Consider the following 16,222-nt stretch of genomic DNA (forward strand, 5'->3'; position numbering starts at 1 on the left):
TCAGCTCTTGGCCACCTTATTCCTCTATGTTTTCTTGATTGTTAGTATGAACTATTGTCCCCACTGAAGGAAATTACACACACATACACACACACACACACACACACACACACCCCTGAAATCCTGTGCACTGTCCTTGGGAGACCTTATTCTGAAGATGTCCTCCCAACCATTACTGCCTGGCTCATGCATTCAGCAGCTTTTATTACACGCCACATGTGTGTCAGTCTGTGTGCTAAATGATGGACTGAAAATGTTCCAAAAGCAGAAGAAATCCTAGGAACCTACGCACACCCACCATCTAATGCATAGCAACAAACATCTTAAATATAAAGGATTAACCCTTCTTAATGATGCAAACCTTTAATAGGTTCAACAGAACAAGCATTAGGAACTTTGGACAACCTTTGATAAAGAAATCATAGTGTAACCAAATACACTTTTTTTTAGAACATGATTTTAATATTTTCAACTGTTAATAGTCAACAAACAGAATAATTATTTTAAGATATATTTCATTGTTATGTCTCCCATTTCATTTCTGATTTTATTAATTGGGATACTGTCTCTGTGCCCTCTGGTTAGTCTGGCTAAGGGTTTATCTATCTTGCTGATTTTCTCAAAGATCCAGTTCCTAGTTTTGTTGATTCTTTGTATAGTTCTTTTTGTATCCACTTGGTTGATTTCAGCCTTGAGTTTGATTATTTCCTGCCATCTACTCCTCTTGGGTGTATTTGCTTCTTTTTGTTCTCGAGCTTTCAGGTGTGCTGTCAAGCTGCTAGTGTAAACTCTCTCCAGTTTCTTTTTGGAGGCACTTACAGCTATCAGTTTTCCTCTTACCACTGCTTTTGTTGTGTCCCATAAGTTTTGGTATGATGTGTTTTCATTTTCATTTAATTCTAAAAGGCCTTTATTTCTTTATTTTTTTTTTCCTTGACCAAGTTATCATTGAGTAAATCATTGTTCAGCTTCCATGTGTATGTGGGCTTTCCATTGTTTTTGTTGGTATTTAAGACCAGCCTTAGTCAGTGGTGATCTGATAGGGTGCAATGGTATTATTTCAATCTTCTTGTATCTGTTAAGGCCTGTTTTGTGACCAATTATATAGTAAATTTTGGAAAAGGTGCCCTGAGGTGCTGAGAAGAAGGTATATGCTTTTGCATTAAGATGAAATGTTCTATAAATATCTGTTAGATCCATTTGGTTCATAACTTCTGTTAGTTTCACTGTGTCTCTGTTCAGTTTCTGTTTCCATGATCTGTCCATTGCTGAGAATGAAGTGTTGAAGTCTCTCACTATTATTGTGTGCTTTGAGCTTTAGTAAAGTTTCTTTAATGAATATGGGTGCCCTTGCATTTGGAGCATAGATGTTCAGAATTGAGAGTTCATCTTGATAGATTTTTCCTTTGATCAGTATGAAGTGTTCTTCCTTATCTTTTTTGATAACTTTTGGTTGAAAGTTGATTTTATTCAGTATATTAGAATGTATCCTCTAGTTTGTTTCTTGGGGCCATTTGCTTGGAAAATTGTTTTGCAACCTTTTACTCTGAGGTAGTGTCTGTCTTTGTCACTGAGGTGTGTTTCCTATGTGCAGCAAAATGCTAGGTCTTGTTTATGTATCCAGTCTGTAAGTCTATGTCTTTTTTAGGGGAATTGAATCCCTTGATGTTAAGAAATATTAAGGAAAAGTGATTGTTACTTCCCGCTATTTTTGTTGTTAGAGGTGTAATTATGTTTGTGTGGTTATCTTCTTTTGGGTTTGTTGAAACATTACTTTCTTGCTTTTCCTAGGGTGTAGTTTCCCTCCTTGTGTTTGTGTTTTCCACCTATTATCCTTTGTAGGACTGGATTTATGGAAAGATATTGCATAAATTTGGTTTTGTCATGGAATATCTTGGTTTCTCCCTGTATGGTAATTGAGAGTCTGGGCTGGCATTTCGGTTCTTTTAGGGTCTGTATGACATCTGCCCAGGATCTTCTAGCTTTCATAGTCTCTGGTGAGAAGTCTGGTGTAATTCTGATAGGTCTGCCTTTATATGTTACTTGACCTTTTTTCCCTAACTGCTTTTAATATTCTTTCTTTGTTTAGCACATTTGGTGTTTTAATTATTATGTATCATGAAAAATTTCTTTTCTGGTCCAGTCTATTTGGAGTTCTGTAGGCTTCTTGTATGTTCATGGACATCCCTTTCTTTAGGTTAGGAAAGTTTTCTTCTATAATTTTGTTGGAGATATTTACTGACCTTTTAAGTTGGAAATCTTCGCTCTCTTCTATACCGATTATCCTTAGATTTGGTCTTCTCATTGTGTCCTGAATCTCATGACTGGTTTGCTTTCTGCATTTTCTTTGACTGTTGTGTCAATGTTTTCTATGGTATCTTTTGCACCTAAGATTCTCTCTTCAATCTCTTGTATTCTGTTGGTGATGCTTGCAACTCCTGATTTCTAACTCCAGGATTGTCTCCCTTTGTGATTTCTTTATTGTTTCTAGTTCCATTTTTAGATCTTGAATGGTTTTGTTCATTTCCTTTGCCTGTTTGATTGTGTTTTCCTGTAATTCTTTAAGGGATTTTAGTGTTTCCTCTTAAAGGGCTTCTAGCTGTTTACCTGTGATCTCCTGTGTTTTTTTAAAGGAATTATTATTTCCTTAAAATCCTCTATTACCATCATGAGAAGTGATTTTAAATCCAAATGTTGCTTTTCCAGTGTGATGATATATCCAGGACTTGCTGTGGTGGGAGAACTGGTTTCAGATGATGCCAAGTAACCTTGCCAAATAAACTCTGTTGCTTATGTTCTTACACTTGCCTCCTGCCATCTGATTGTCTCTAGTGCTACCTTCCCTAGCTATATCTTACTGGAACCTGTCCTTCCTGTGATCCTGGTTGTGTCAGAACTCCTGAGAGTTCAGCTGTCTCTGTGATCCTGTGATTCCGGGATCCTGAGATCCTGGGTATGTTAGAACTCCTGAGAGTCAAGCTGCCTCTGGGACCCTAAGATCCTGGTGTGACCAAACTCCTGGGACCCAGGGATGCTGAGGTCCTGGGATGCTGGGATCCCAGGATGCTGGGATGCTGGGATCCGAGGATGCTGGGATCCTGGGATCCTAGGTGTGTTAGAGTACCTGGGAATGGAGCTTCCTCTGGGTGTTGTGGGATTGGGGCTGTGGAGTTTGCACCCAAGGTCTGCTTAGGGCACAGGCTCAGACGGGAAGGAACCTGTGCCACTGCTCAGGCGGAGTTCCTGGGTGCCTGGGTCCAGTTAGTTCCGGTGTTGGGGCAGATGTTGTATCTGCCTCACCTCTGATCCTATGATCCTGGGAGTGTTAGAGCTCCTGGGAGTGGATCTTACTCTGGGTGTTGTGGGGCTGGCTGTGGAGTTCCTGCAGAAGGTCTGCTCAGGGCACAAGCTCAGACCAGAAGACCAAATACACTTTCTTTCTTTCTTTCTTTCTTTCTTTCTTTCTTTCTTTCTTTCTTTCTTTCTTTCTTTCTTTCTCTCTCTCTCTCTCTCTCTCTCTCTCTCTCTCTCTCTCTCTCTCTCTCTCTTTTTCTCTCTCTCTCTCTNTCTCTCTCTCTCTCTCTCTCTCTCTCTCTCTCTCTCTCTCTCTCTCTCTCTCTTTTTCTTTCTTCCTTTCTTTCTTTCTTTTTCTTTCTTTCTTTCTTTGATATTTTCTTTATTTACATTTCAAATGTTTCCCCTTTCCTAGTTTTCCCTCCAAAAATCCCCTATCCCCTCTCCCCTCCCTCCTCCCCCTGCTCCCCAACTTACCCAGTCCTGGCATTCCCCTATACTGGGACATAGAACCTTCACAGGACCTAGGGCCTCTCCTCCCATTGATGAGAAACTAGGCCATCCTCAGCTACATACACAGCTAGTGCCACATGTCCCACCATGTGTTGTCTTTCATTGGTGGCTTAGTTCCAAGGAGCTCTGGGGGTACTGGCTAGTTCATATTGATGTTCCTCCTATGGGGCTTCAGATCCCTTCAGCTCCCTGGATACTTTCTCTAGCTCCTTCACTGGGGACATGTGTGGGATCACAGGACAGTTCTGTGGAGTTGGTTCTTTCTTTCCTCTTTTACATGTGTTCCAAGGATGGAACACAGGGCAGCTGACTTTTGCAGCAAATGCTTTACCTTCTGAGCCATCCTGCCATCCCCTTCCCTCTCTTAAAGTAGTAAATGGCGCTGGAGGCTGGAACGCTGCTGCCTCTGAATTGTCATAGCATATAGTGTATTGTCCTCATAAAGTCATGCCACAACTAGAAATTTTACTTTGCTCTCTTGGTAATCTCTATTTCCCTCTGCAGATGAGTCTTTCAATATTGGGTTAAAGTTTGAAATTGCCTTTGAAGTCCGCCCCCGGAGCAGTTCTGGAATCCTTGTCCATGGCCACAGCGTCAACGGGGAATACCTGAACGTGCACATGAGAAACGGACAGGTAGTATCCTGAGCGTTAGCAGTCTAGCTGGCCTAACCCTGAGTGCTGATGTAAAGTAGCAGACGTGTGTGTTTCACAGCATTACTTCATCAGTCTTTCTAGTGGGACAGAGAGGAAAGCTGAACATGAGTGTTAAGTGTGTGCAATGCGTGTGTTCACACTCACACACTGGGAGTTCATTAGAACAGAGTCATGCGACTGTGGCAAGACTACCAGAAAGTCACCAACAACAGCATGGCATTTTAAGAAAAAAATTAGAAGAAAGCTTTTTCAGCAAATACAAGGAAAAATATATCTACTTTCCAACATCCACAAATGCAAAAGCATTTTTCTAAATGGTTATATGCTTATCACAGATGTGTGTGTGTGTATTATTCTCAATTGCCACAAGTTTGTATTATGCTATAGTTAAATAACACATTCACCCTAAGATACTACTAAAAAACATTCAAGATAGTGTGTGAATAAGTCTAAAGGAAAAGGAATATTTTCATAATGCCTCAAACTTAATATAACTAAGCTTTATTTAGGTTCTAGTACATATAATTAGGCCATAAAAAAAAACTTAGCTGTCATAAAACCCTAAAATGAATGTGTGTATGTATATTTTTTCTATGTATAATTATATATGTAACTCTTATATTATATATATATATTATACATTAGTATTGTACTACATATTACATGTCATATTAGTATATAATATATGCTACATATTATATACATATTAGTTACCAGGTATTGAGTACTATTCTAAAAGATTTATGCAAGTGAATCGATTCAGCCATCCTATTCTCTCAAAGATGCACATAGTATTATCACACTTAGTTTACATCTGAGAAAAGTGGGACAAAAACAGCGTGGCTTGAAAGTCTATTCTCTTCACCAATATCTTTTATTTTTTTCATTTTCGATTGAAATTTTTTTCCATTCATTAGGGTTTGATCATGTTTTTCTTCTCTTTCAACTTCTCTCAGATCCTCCCAACCTCCCTACCCACCCCACCCATTTTTACGTCCTCTCTATTAAAAAAATAAATAAATAAAAAATAAAAAAGGACAAAAATAAAAACAAACAAGCAAAAGGTCAGTAAGACAAAAATAAAATGGCAAAATAATTGTTTTTTACAAAAGTAAGTTGTGTTTGTCATGCTGGGTACAGGGCCTGCCCCGGAGTGTCTTCAGTGTCTCAACCTGCTTTGTATAAACAGAACACAGTCTGTAAACTAAGCAAATTCATTGTGTTACAGTTCTTACCATCCCTCTATTTCTGTTCTGTAGGATGCTTTTGTTCTCTCTCTAAAGATGTACTTAAACTATTTTAATGTTAACTGTCTCTATCACCAATCAAAGAGTGACCTCTTGTGTTCGCATCGCAACTGTACTCATATATGAGAATTTGTTCAGGGTATTTCTTATCTGTGGTGAGTTAGTTATAAAACTCACCCTGATGGTGAGAAATTAAACTAACTATGTAACATGCTTCATCTTGGCAGGTCATAGTGAAAGTCAACAACGGTGTCAGAGACTTTTCTACCTCAGTAACTCCCAAGCAGAATCTCTGTGATGGCAGATGGCACAGAATTACAGGTGAAAAACTTGGAATGTCCCTGGGTATCACATACAAGCCTGAGCCCACACAGCACATGGAGACATGGAGGGTGGTGTCCTGGAAGAACTTAGATTTTATAGGATACTGATGGATGACTAAAATCTGTACATGCTCTTAGCTGTTGAACCATCTCTCTAGCCCCACAGCCATTCTTTTTCTTTATCCTTTTTTTTTTAATTAATTTTATGTGTATGCCTGCATGTGTGTCTGTGCAGTACAGGCACGCCTGGCGTCAACAGAATCCAGAAGAGGATGATGGATCCCTTAGAAGTCGATGGTTGTGAGCTGCTCCGTGCATGCTGGGAATTGAACCCAGGTTCTCTGAAAGAGCAACCAGTGCTTCCAACCTCTGAGCCATCTCTCCACCACTACCACTTCCACTCTCAGCTATTCTTAATAAACAATGAATATAGATAATAAAAGCATGAATATGAATACTACCAAAATAATGCCAAAATATGTCATAAAACTTTTGAAGCAAAAACAAAAAACAAACAAAACAACAACAACAAACAAGTAGCATGGAATCTGATTGTCCCCTTGTCTAAGGAAAATGTCACTATGATTACTCAGTAATTATGCTTAGACATTATTGCTGTATTCAATGATAGAAGAGTATGGGGATTTTTATTCTGGAATGTGTTGGTGTTGTGATAACTTATTTCATGTAAAAATTACCCTGGTATCACATATAACCAGTCTTTGTCTTGGTTTTCAGTTATTAGAGATTCAAACGTGGTTCAGTTGGATGTAGATTCAGAAGTGAACCATGTAGTTGGGCCATTGAATCCAAAGCCAGTTGATCACAGGGAGCCTGTGTTTGTTGGAGGTGTTCCAGGTAAGTGCTTCTGAGAACGTACACACTTCTGAATCCAGAAAAACCCAGTAAGCCCTCATCATTGTTGTTATATTAAGAAGTGAGCCTTGTATTTTCGTAACTCACCTAATAATTCAAAGGGTTTTATATGCCATTGTCCTTAATAGGAAAGAGCAACAAAGAAATGAACTTGATCCCAACACTAAAAACAAAAACAAAAACAAAAATAATGTACCAAAACTTTAACTCTTCATTCAAGATCAATAATACATAAAAGTATGCTCAATAGATGTGTGGTTCCATATTGCTGTGTTTTCTCTCTCTCTTTCTCTCTCTCTCCCCACTTCTCATCCTTCCCCTTTAAATATCCTCTACACACACACACACACACACACACACACACACAAACACTACAGAGAAAATTCACTTATGAATGGTAGTGCCATAGGACCTGAGAACCTTGAGTATAAAAGTTCACTGACGATATCTCCCCTTACACAATAGGAAAGTTCACTGACGATATCTCCCCTTACACAATAGGAAAGAGTGCATGTTTCCCCTGCCCAGACTTAGTCTAAATGGTGAAAACAGCTGCAGACCATAAGTTATGTTGCTCTCATAGAATGGCATTCCCTAAGAGAGGTTTCCAGCTACAGTTCTGTAAACAGCTGCCAAAATGTCATCTCACTCAGGAGAGTGAGAAGGCACCTGGGGGCCGCCTGCAATTCCTTTATGCCCCTAGAACAGCAACCATTGCCTTAATGCTGAACACGACTGTTTTTATGTATTTCTCTAGTTTGGAAAAGTTGAAAGTGAAAGCTAGAGAGGTGGTTATAAAATGGAGATATTTAAGCTTTTCATCTCCTAACTAGATTTTTTTTAAACTGTATCATATAAAGGTAGTCAATAATTTAAAAAGAGAAAAATCAACATATAAAGTCAAGCATCTTACCTGGGTGCTCTCAAAGCAGTAGTAACCAAGTGTGCCTCTTCTTTCTATGCTGATGTTTTCAGACGCCAGCTGTGGTGGTCTGAATGAGAATGGCCTCCATAGGCTTAAATATTTGAAAGCTTAGTCACCAGGCACTATTTGCAAAGGATTAGGAGGTGTGGCCTTGTTAGAGGAAGTAAGCCACTGTGTGTGTGTGGGGGGGGGGGGGGGGGGGCAGGTGTCTCTGAGTTTTCTAAAGCCTGTGTCAGGCCCAGTCTGTCTTTCTTCCTGCTGCATAAGGATCAGGATGTAAAGCTCTCTGCTACTTCTCCAGCACCATGCCAGCCTGCATGCCACCATCTTTCCCACCGATGGACTAAACCTCTAAAACTGTAAACAGGCCCCAATTAAATGCTTTCTTTTACAAGAGTCGCTTTGGTTGTGGTGTCTCTTCAGAGCAATGAAACAGTTAGATACCAACATTACCAACACTGGTAACTTGAGAGCCAAAGGCATAGTTAAGACCCTCAAGAAGCAAAGCCCCTCTTGTGTTTCACACAGGTACTCACACCAGTATCTCCCCCAGTCCTCTGCCTCTGTTCTGGCTTTGATTCGGAAAGGGACTCTAGTAAAGGCCACCATTGCCCCTCATGTTATTACCTGGGAAAACTGTCTCATATCAGTACTATTTCTCCACATTGCTTCCTTCCTAGACATCATGGTATAGCTTCAGCTATGTCATAGGTTCCCAGTGCACACAGGATTAAATTAAACAAAGCACTCACCCATTGCCTCTTTGCCCTTGCCTCTGGTCTCCCTGTAGCACCTGAGCCTGAAGTTCCTTAATATCCAGGGATACTGCCTTTGTTCCAGACCTTCCCACAAGGACTTGGGGATTCTATTTCTAGCAAATATTGCTCCTCCTTTTTCTGCAAGTACCGTTCCATGGAACCGCTTCTCCTTTTCCTCCAACCTAGTTTCTTATTGATTCTTTGGGCTTGCCTTTTTCTTCCAACCTTTCTCCCTAGGATACACACAATACCACTGTGTCAAGCCTTCATTTGATCTTGGAAACATTCTCTCTTAAAATTCTATGTTAAGAAGGTGGGAAAATAGCTGAACATTAAAGTGCTTGATGCTGAAGCTTGAGGGAGGACTGGAGTCAGATCCCAGTACCCACATAAAAGCTTAGTACTGTCCACAGCATGCATATAACTCTGACACTGAGGGCAGCAGAGACAGGAGGATCCCTGGGCATCAATATCGTAGCTGCAAACAAAATAATGTGCTCAGAGTTTGAGGAGAGAGCCTGCATCCAAAACATAAGGCAGAGAGAGATAATGAAGGACTCTTAACACATGAATCTTACTTCACACATCGGTACATGCACTACATACATATATGCACATACACCACACACTATCACACACACATAAACACAAAAGCAAATGTGTTCATTTTGTTAACCAACTACTCAGGACCCTAGGACCCTTTTCTAACACTGCATATAATTAATTTCATGGTATATCATGCAGATCATTAATTACTACATTAATTATTTTCTCCAGATGATTTTTCCGCATGAACCAAGGGCAGACAGCTCAGGCAGCATGGAAGCTGTGTCCCACTGTGCACAGGATGGCAGAGGGTTTAGAAGACCCCTCTTCTCCTGCTTTAGCTCAATTTTTATTCTAAGGATGAAGGACACTGAGCCTGCTGTACAAACGTGAAGCCATTGTGAATTAGATACAAATACAAGGAGCTGATCTCTGGGGTCCCTTTCAAACCTAAAACTTTTTGGAGACAGGGTTCTTCTGTGTAGCCTTGGCTGTTCTGGAACTCACTCTGTAGATCAGCCTGGTCTCGAACTTACAGATCCACCTGCCTCTGCCTCCCGAGTGCTAGGATTAAAGCTGTGCACTGCCGTCACCAGGCTCAAGCTAGAGCGTTATGCTTACCGTTCTAAAGGGGAAAGTTGTTTCCCTTCTTTATTTCCAGGCACGGGTTCTGTGCGTACTCACTCTGCGCTGCATGAGATTGCACCAGGGCAGCTGCTTGCTGCTGCTGGTTTGGTCTCCTGCTTTATCTGACTTCCTCAGTTTCAGGTTTGCCAACTCTCTTTCCCCTCTTGTCTACCACTGCTCCCATGACTGTGTGTTTATAAAAGTGGGCTTCTCTAAATGGATTTTAATTTCATAATATTTATAAGCCCTCCAAGTTGCTTTAAATTATATTGCTTCTATCATCCCAACACACCTAATTATATCGGAATAACTAATAAATGCTTCTTCGAGATGCCTAATTACAATGGGAGAAGTACCCTAACATGCTGGAAGGAAGGCACCTGTGTCCACACAAAGACGTGTGCTGTTTAGCACTTCCCTATTTATAGTTCTTAAGCCATGAGCTCGGAAAAAAATTAAATTTTACCTCATTTGAATTCATTATTTTCTCATTATATTCTATGAGCTTGGCAAAAATGCAGAGGCTTAAGGGTGACAGATAATGAAGATAGGGATTAAACAGAAACAATAATTCTGTGGAAAAAAAAATGACAGGGAAGTGCACATTCCTTTTCCCTTCTCAGCAAAACATGGTAAACAAATAAGGCCTTGGGGAAATTAACTCAGAATGGCACAGGTAGATCACAAAAACCCACTGGCTGAGGCTTCACAAGGAAATGGTGAATTTCAGCTCTGTAAGACAGCCATCGTATACACAGGAATATGATCACAGAAGCATGACAAACATTAAAATCCCCATGTGTTCTCATTCTTCCCGGGAGCCCACTTGAGAAACTGTGAGCCATTGCTGACTGGAGAATCATTTTGAAAGTCTGAGCAATCTTCCAGTTTACACCAGGAGGTGGTACCGGAGCTTGGAATTCCCTGAATTGACATTTTGTTTTTCCTATCTCTCTTTTCAGAGTCTTTACTGACACCACGTTTGGCTCCCAGCAAACCCTTCACAGGCTGCATCCGTCACTTTGTAATTGACGGCCGCCCGGTGAGCTTCAGTAAAGCAGCCCTGGTCAGTGGTGCTGTGAGCGTCAGCTCCTGTCCCACAGCCTGACACAGCTGCAAGGCTGCTGAAGAGAGTTCCTGACACTGAAATAAACACAGTAGTGGGGGTCGGGAGGGTCAGGGGACTGGAACTCCCCCTCCCTACAGAAGCTCTCACCTGGTTGAAGGGGATTTCAATAAATCAGAGACCAGCCTCTTCCTGTTTCTTATTTGAATTCAAATTCATCCAAATGGTCTGCAGCAGACAGCAATTTAGGCAGTGGAAGAGTTCCTTACACTGAGTCTGTGTGCTTCAGCTGGCAAAGCTACTGCTCCTGTCTCTAACAGTAGAAGGGTGCTTAACCAGTCCTGGTGTGCAAGCCCAACGTGACCTGGATCTCTGAGGAAGATCGTTTCAACATATACCCAACTTTTGTTTGTCCTCAACTACCTTCTCCTACCTTTCATTTACTGACTTGTTGACAACCTAAGGTTAGCTTATCCGTTTTCACCTTTACAGTAGTAACAGCTCTAATAGGTTGTGTCTTGTGTGGCTGTGGAGATGACTCAGAAGGTAGGGGCATCCGCACAAGCCAAGATGAGCTGAATTAGATCCTCAGCCCCGTAAGGTTATCAGAATTAACCTTTGACCTCCCAACAACTGCCATGAGTGCCTCATGTATACTGGGTACAGAACAAGGTACATATGTACACACATAAACATAAAAAAATTTTTCAAAGGAAATTGTAGTATAATTTAACATTTTCTGGATTGACAGCAGGCCACCTTCTTAGAGTTAGTACTTCTCATTCCTATGGTCAAAAATGAGAAGGCTCCTGACTCGTGTTATCACTTAGAACACACAGTGACCTCCTGAAACCCTTTGCCTCCCCATTTACATGAACTTAAACCAGTTCTTGAATGAGCTTTCACTCTTCCAGACTCAAAATGAAAAGGGTTGTTCTTGTTGTTGTTGTCCTCCTCCTCCTCCTCCTTCTTCTTCCTCTTCTTTCTCCCTTTTCTTCCTCTCCCTCCTCCTCTTCTTTCTTCTTCTTCTCGATCTGCATAGCATTATTAGTACTTGGTATAGAAAACATTGAGTTCTGTGCTTTTGATCAGTTGTGCATGGCTCCTGGCAGAGCCCCTACAGAGGCCCTTGTGTGAAGGAGGCCTCTCTGTACCTGTGTTCCACTTTTTCTCTCATAGCCACAACTGACTGGACAAGACTCTGCCTTGTATGGAAATATGAGTGTGAACAATGGAATATTTTCTCTTGTAAGTTTGGATTATGAAACAAGAAAATCAGGCACTTAGTGGGAGTTGAAGCCAAAGAGATTCCAACTGATGTGATTTTAGCAGCTCAGGATGCACATTCGGAGGGATGAGAACCACAGCATTGTTCTGTGGTTCTAGGATGGCATATTTCCCTACCCTTTGTCCAGTAATGTTTACCTCAGTCCCCAGCTAGGAATTGGACCCATTGGTGAGGGAGGTTCAACAGTTCCTGCCTTTCCCTGAAAATATGTAGGCCTTCACAGTTGCTGGGTGTGAGGCTCATGAAGCCCCATGGCCCCTGAAAATAGGTAATTAAAGGTTTGTAAGAATGTTTTCTTCAGTGGTATCGCCACCTGTAAGTTGCTCATGTCTCTATAAGTAATCCCTCACCCATACTCCTTCAATTCTAATTAAACTCATTGGATCTCCATGCTACACTTGGGTGGAATCATCTCTGTCATTGGTGCCCTGTGATAAACATCTGTTCACATCTCTTCAGAAAAAGTTCATACAACTTCAAAAATGTAGGCTAGGAGCTGGAAAGATGCCTCAGGGAGTTAGAGCAAAGGCTGCTCTTGTGGAGGACCCTGATTCAGCTGCTACCATCCACTTGATAGCTCGCAGGCACCTCTAACTCCAGTTCCAGGGCCTCTGCTACCCTCTTCTGACCTCCTAGGGCACTGCAGGTACATGTAGACGAAACAGTAAGATTTTCTTCTAAAACATAAAATACATGAATTTCTGGATAGCTCACAAATCAGTTGTAAGAGCTCAGAACTGTGTCTGACATGTAAGGAATATACTGAATAAATATTGAGTGAATTTCAGGAGAGCAGAGTTTCCATAAAGTTTATTCCCCTAACCTCACCTTCCAAGGCAGTAATAAAGTTCCTGAGAAAAGGAAAAACAGATGCTTCTTCTTTTGATTCCACTGAGCCACGGAGACTTGCCTGAGGCTGTGAGAAGACCGGAGGAAGAACTGACAGCTGCTGTCAGAAAAGCGAGAAGTCTATAACCTTTTGAGTTCTCAAAATCAGCCCGTAAGAGAGCAGATGGGACAGCCAGGAGTGTGGGGCAGGAGGGAGAGGTAAATGAGATTGAAGGATGACATCCCAATTGCTTAATGTAATCATGGGACAAAAATGCACAAACATCAAAGTATAGGATGACACTGCCTATCAGATGCAGCACTTGAATCTCTCCAGAGCCCCCAAAGTGCTGGGAGAAGAGCTCAGAATTTATTCTAGTCATCCTAGGCAGACCACACAGAGGTCACAGTGACCACACCCATAGCCTCAAGCCACACCCACATCCTTAAGTCACACCCACATCCTTAAGCCACACCCACAGCCTCAACAGAATATCTTTTCAAATAATCATGAGCTAATGTTAACCTGGAGGCAAGTTATGGAAATAAGATTCCCTCTGAGAGAGCACACACCCAGTAATGTAAGGGAATGTGGGAGACATTTATTCAATTCTAAAGCATCCATTGTGCTGAGAAGGTGTTTATCCTTGTGGTAAGATTGGCAGGGATACTCCACTGTGAATCCTAACATCAATTATTGTGGTTTCTGTTCTACCTGATAATTCTGCTGAGATTATCAATTGTATTGATCATGTTGAAAAAAGGGTTTGGGTTCCACTTTTTTCCTCGATTATTTTCCTGCTTCTTATTTTTTATAACATTTATTTGGGTAGATGTATGTGTGGGCACATGTGCTTAGATGTATGTGCAATGTGGGGCAGTGGGCTGTGATAGGCAGCCTGGTCTCTAGTTGAGGTTGGATCCAGCCCATGGGATCCCACTCCATTCCCAGCTCTTCTGCGGCATTCAGCGGCACCATGGGGGACCAAGATTCTGAGAACCTGACAACCTCAGCCTCTGTGCAGGCCCGGGACCCCGGAGCCAGCTCCAGTGGTCCCCAGGGACCTCAGACTTCGCTCCCCCACCCCAGGAGTGGTGTCCAACGACTTCGCATAGCCCAACATCCAACAGCAGCAACCAGTGTGGGGTAAGCACAGACAAAACTCCCGCATCTCACCTCCCCCAGTGTCCCAAGCCCTTTGGTGGAGTGGACATGGAACACCCCATTTAACCCAACAACTGTGGGACAAAACCATCTAAAGTGTACCCCCAGCTGGTGACTCACACACAGAGACCCACATTGGAACACCAGATTACTCAAGACCGTGAGTAACCACTGACCTAACTCAAAAGACTAGTCTCTCTCTCTCTCTCTCTCTCTCTCTCTCTCTCTCTCTCTCTCCATGTGTTCCTGACCAGCATCTTCCCCCTCCTTTTGACTCTTAGCTACAGTCTCCAAATCTCATTTTAGACTTAACAGCTCTAGGTAGGTGGTTACTAGCCTCTACTCCCTACCTCTCCACCAGTCCCACAAGGAGGGCTCTTACATAGCTAATGGAACTGCCTTTCAGTAAGTAGTACCTGCCCTGAGCCAACCCTTTGTTCCCTGAGGTCCCCTATAGATCAAAAGGCCAATTCGCCCTTTCACACTGGCCAGCAGGCTACTGCCACTTTGGCTAGAAACACAAACAGAACAGAACTGCAGATGCTGCCTCTCACTCCCTCTGTCCCTGGCTGTGATACGAAGCCTCTATGCTTATTCCTTTGAGCTTTTCTTCAAGGTTGGCCTTTCCTCTCCTTCTGTTTTACATTTAGGAAATACCAACCAAGAAAAAACAAACCGGAAAACAAGGTCCTGTCTGCTAGAGCACACAGCCACCGCACCTAAGCCTGCCAAAGACAACAGAAAAACACACCTGATACCCTTAACCCAAAGGTTTTCAGGCTTTGTTTAAATGCTTGTTCTTCCTAACAGAAATACCTGAAACAATGTTCGTGCTTTTCAACCCAACATTTTCTTGCTTCTTTATTTAAATGTTTATTTTTGTTCCTAGCATTTGTGATGTATGTCCAAAAAAAATCTTTCAACTTGTTTAAGATTTCTCTTAAGGTTCAAAAGTCATCTAATCTACTTCCTCGGGTCAAATCAACTATTCTGATCACCATTCTTCAATCCTTAAATAACAATCAGTTCTCTTTTACAGACAAACTGTTACTGCCTATCCTAGATGCATAATTAACATGATATCTTCTTCCTCAGCCAGGCAAAGCAGACTTAAAGGATGCCTTCCAGGACTAAATTCCTCAAACACCCTTGCTTTTCTAGGGTTCTAACAGCAGACTGTTATGTGCTCCCAAGAAAACCATTGCAGGCTTAACACTCTCTGCCCACCTATGCAGACATCCCCCTGCTGGGGTTCTGCTCCTTTGTAGTGATTACCCTACAGGTTTAGCCCCACAAAAGAGAAGGACAGAGCCTGCTGCCACAGATCCAGCTGAGACAATGCCATCTCCTGGGACCTGCCTGGGACAATAAAGCTGCCTCCCTCCAGACACCACATCCGGAGACACACGCAGAGATCCAGAGACACTAGCTGAGTCCCACAGAGGACAGACGTGGGACCTTCCAGCTACAGCTCTTGCCAAAGTCAAATGGCTGCTGACTTGGGGGAGGTTACATGATAGTAAGGAAAGCATGATCTAGAGTAATCAAATGCTGTTTAAAACTGATGCTGATACTCTCAAACTGTACAACCCATGGAATAATTGAGTCAATAATCCCTTGTCTTCCCAATCCCCAACCCCACCCCTCCTTACCCCTCTGGCTTAGTTGTCTTACCCCTCCGGCCTCTGTAGTGTTTTCTTTTGATACTGCCTCCCTACCCAAAATGTTTACTACAAATGACACAATCACTCCAGTGACCCCTCTCTTTTAAAAAAGAAAGAAGGGGAGCTGTGGGGCGGTGGACTGTGATAGGCAGCCTGGTCTCTCGTTGAGCTAAGGTTTGAAACCCCGGTGACCCTACATAGGCGTTTTGCCATGCTCCTAGACACCAGGCTCCTGGCATGAGGCCACAGTTCTCCATAGGTCTGTGGCCATCAGTCATGTAAGGCCAATGCCCCAAGCCCCTCCACACGTAGAGGACATGACCACAGGTCACATAGCCTCAAGACAGATCTCCATGTTAATGAGGTACCTAAAGGCCTGGAGGCTTAGCCAATAAACTCCCCTTCCCAGACACTCCTCCCTGCCATGAGAAAGAGGTTCAGTTTTA

At 42.2% G+C, this 16,222-nt stretch overlaps 1 protein-coding gene across 1 annotated transcript in view; it reads left to right on the forward strand.

The window, feature by feature from the left end:
• The window catches only part of Lama4 (laminin subunit alpha 4), a 142,710-nt gene extending 131,692 nt beyond the window's left edge, over nucleotides 1-11,018 (forward strand). The window contains exons 35-38 of the mRNA XM_021173805.2: nucleotides 4,312-4,442; nucleotides 5,938-6,031; nucleotides 6,772-6,891; nucleotides 10,728-11,018. Of these exons, the coding sequence (XP_021029464.1) occupies nucleotides 4,312-4,442; nucleotides 5,938-6,031; nucleotides 6,772-6,891; nucleotides 10,728-10,873 (491 nt within the window). The 3' untranslated portion in view covers nucleotides 10,874-11,018. The remainder of the gene's footprint in view (nucleotides 1-4,311; nucleotides 4,443-5,937; nucleotides 6,032-6,771; nucleotides 6,892-10,727) is intronic.
• The last annotated feature ends 5,204 nt before the right edge of the window (nucleotides 11,019-16,222 follow it).

The sequence above is a fragment of the Mus caroli genome, chromosome 10 (genome assembly GCF_900094665.2).
Source record: "Mus caroli chromosome 10, CAROLI_EIJ_v1.1, whole genome shotgun sequence".
In the NCBI taxonomy this organism is placed as follows: Eukaryota; Metazoa; Chordata; class Mammalia; order Rodentia; family Muridae; genus Mus; species Mus caroli.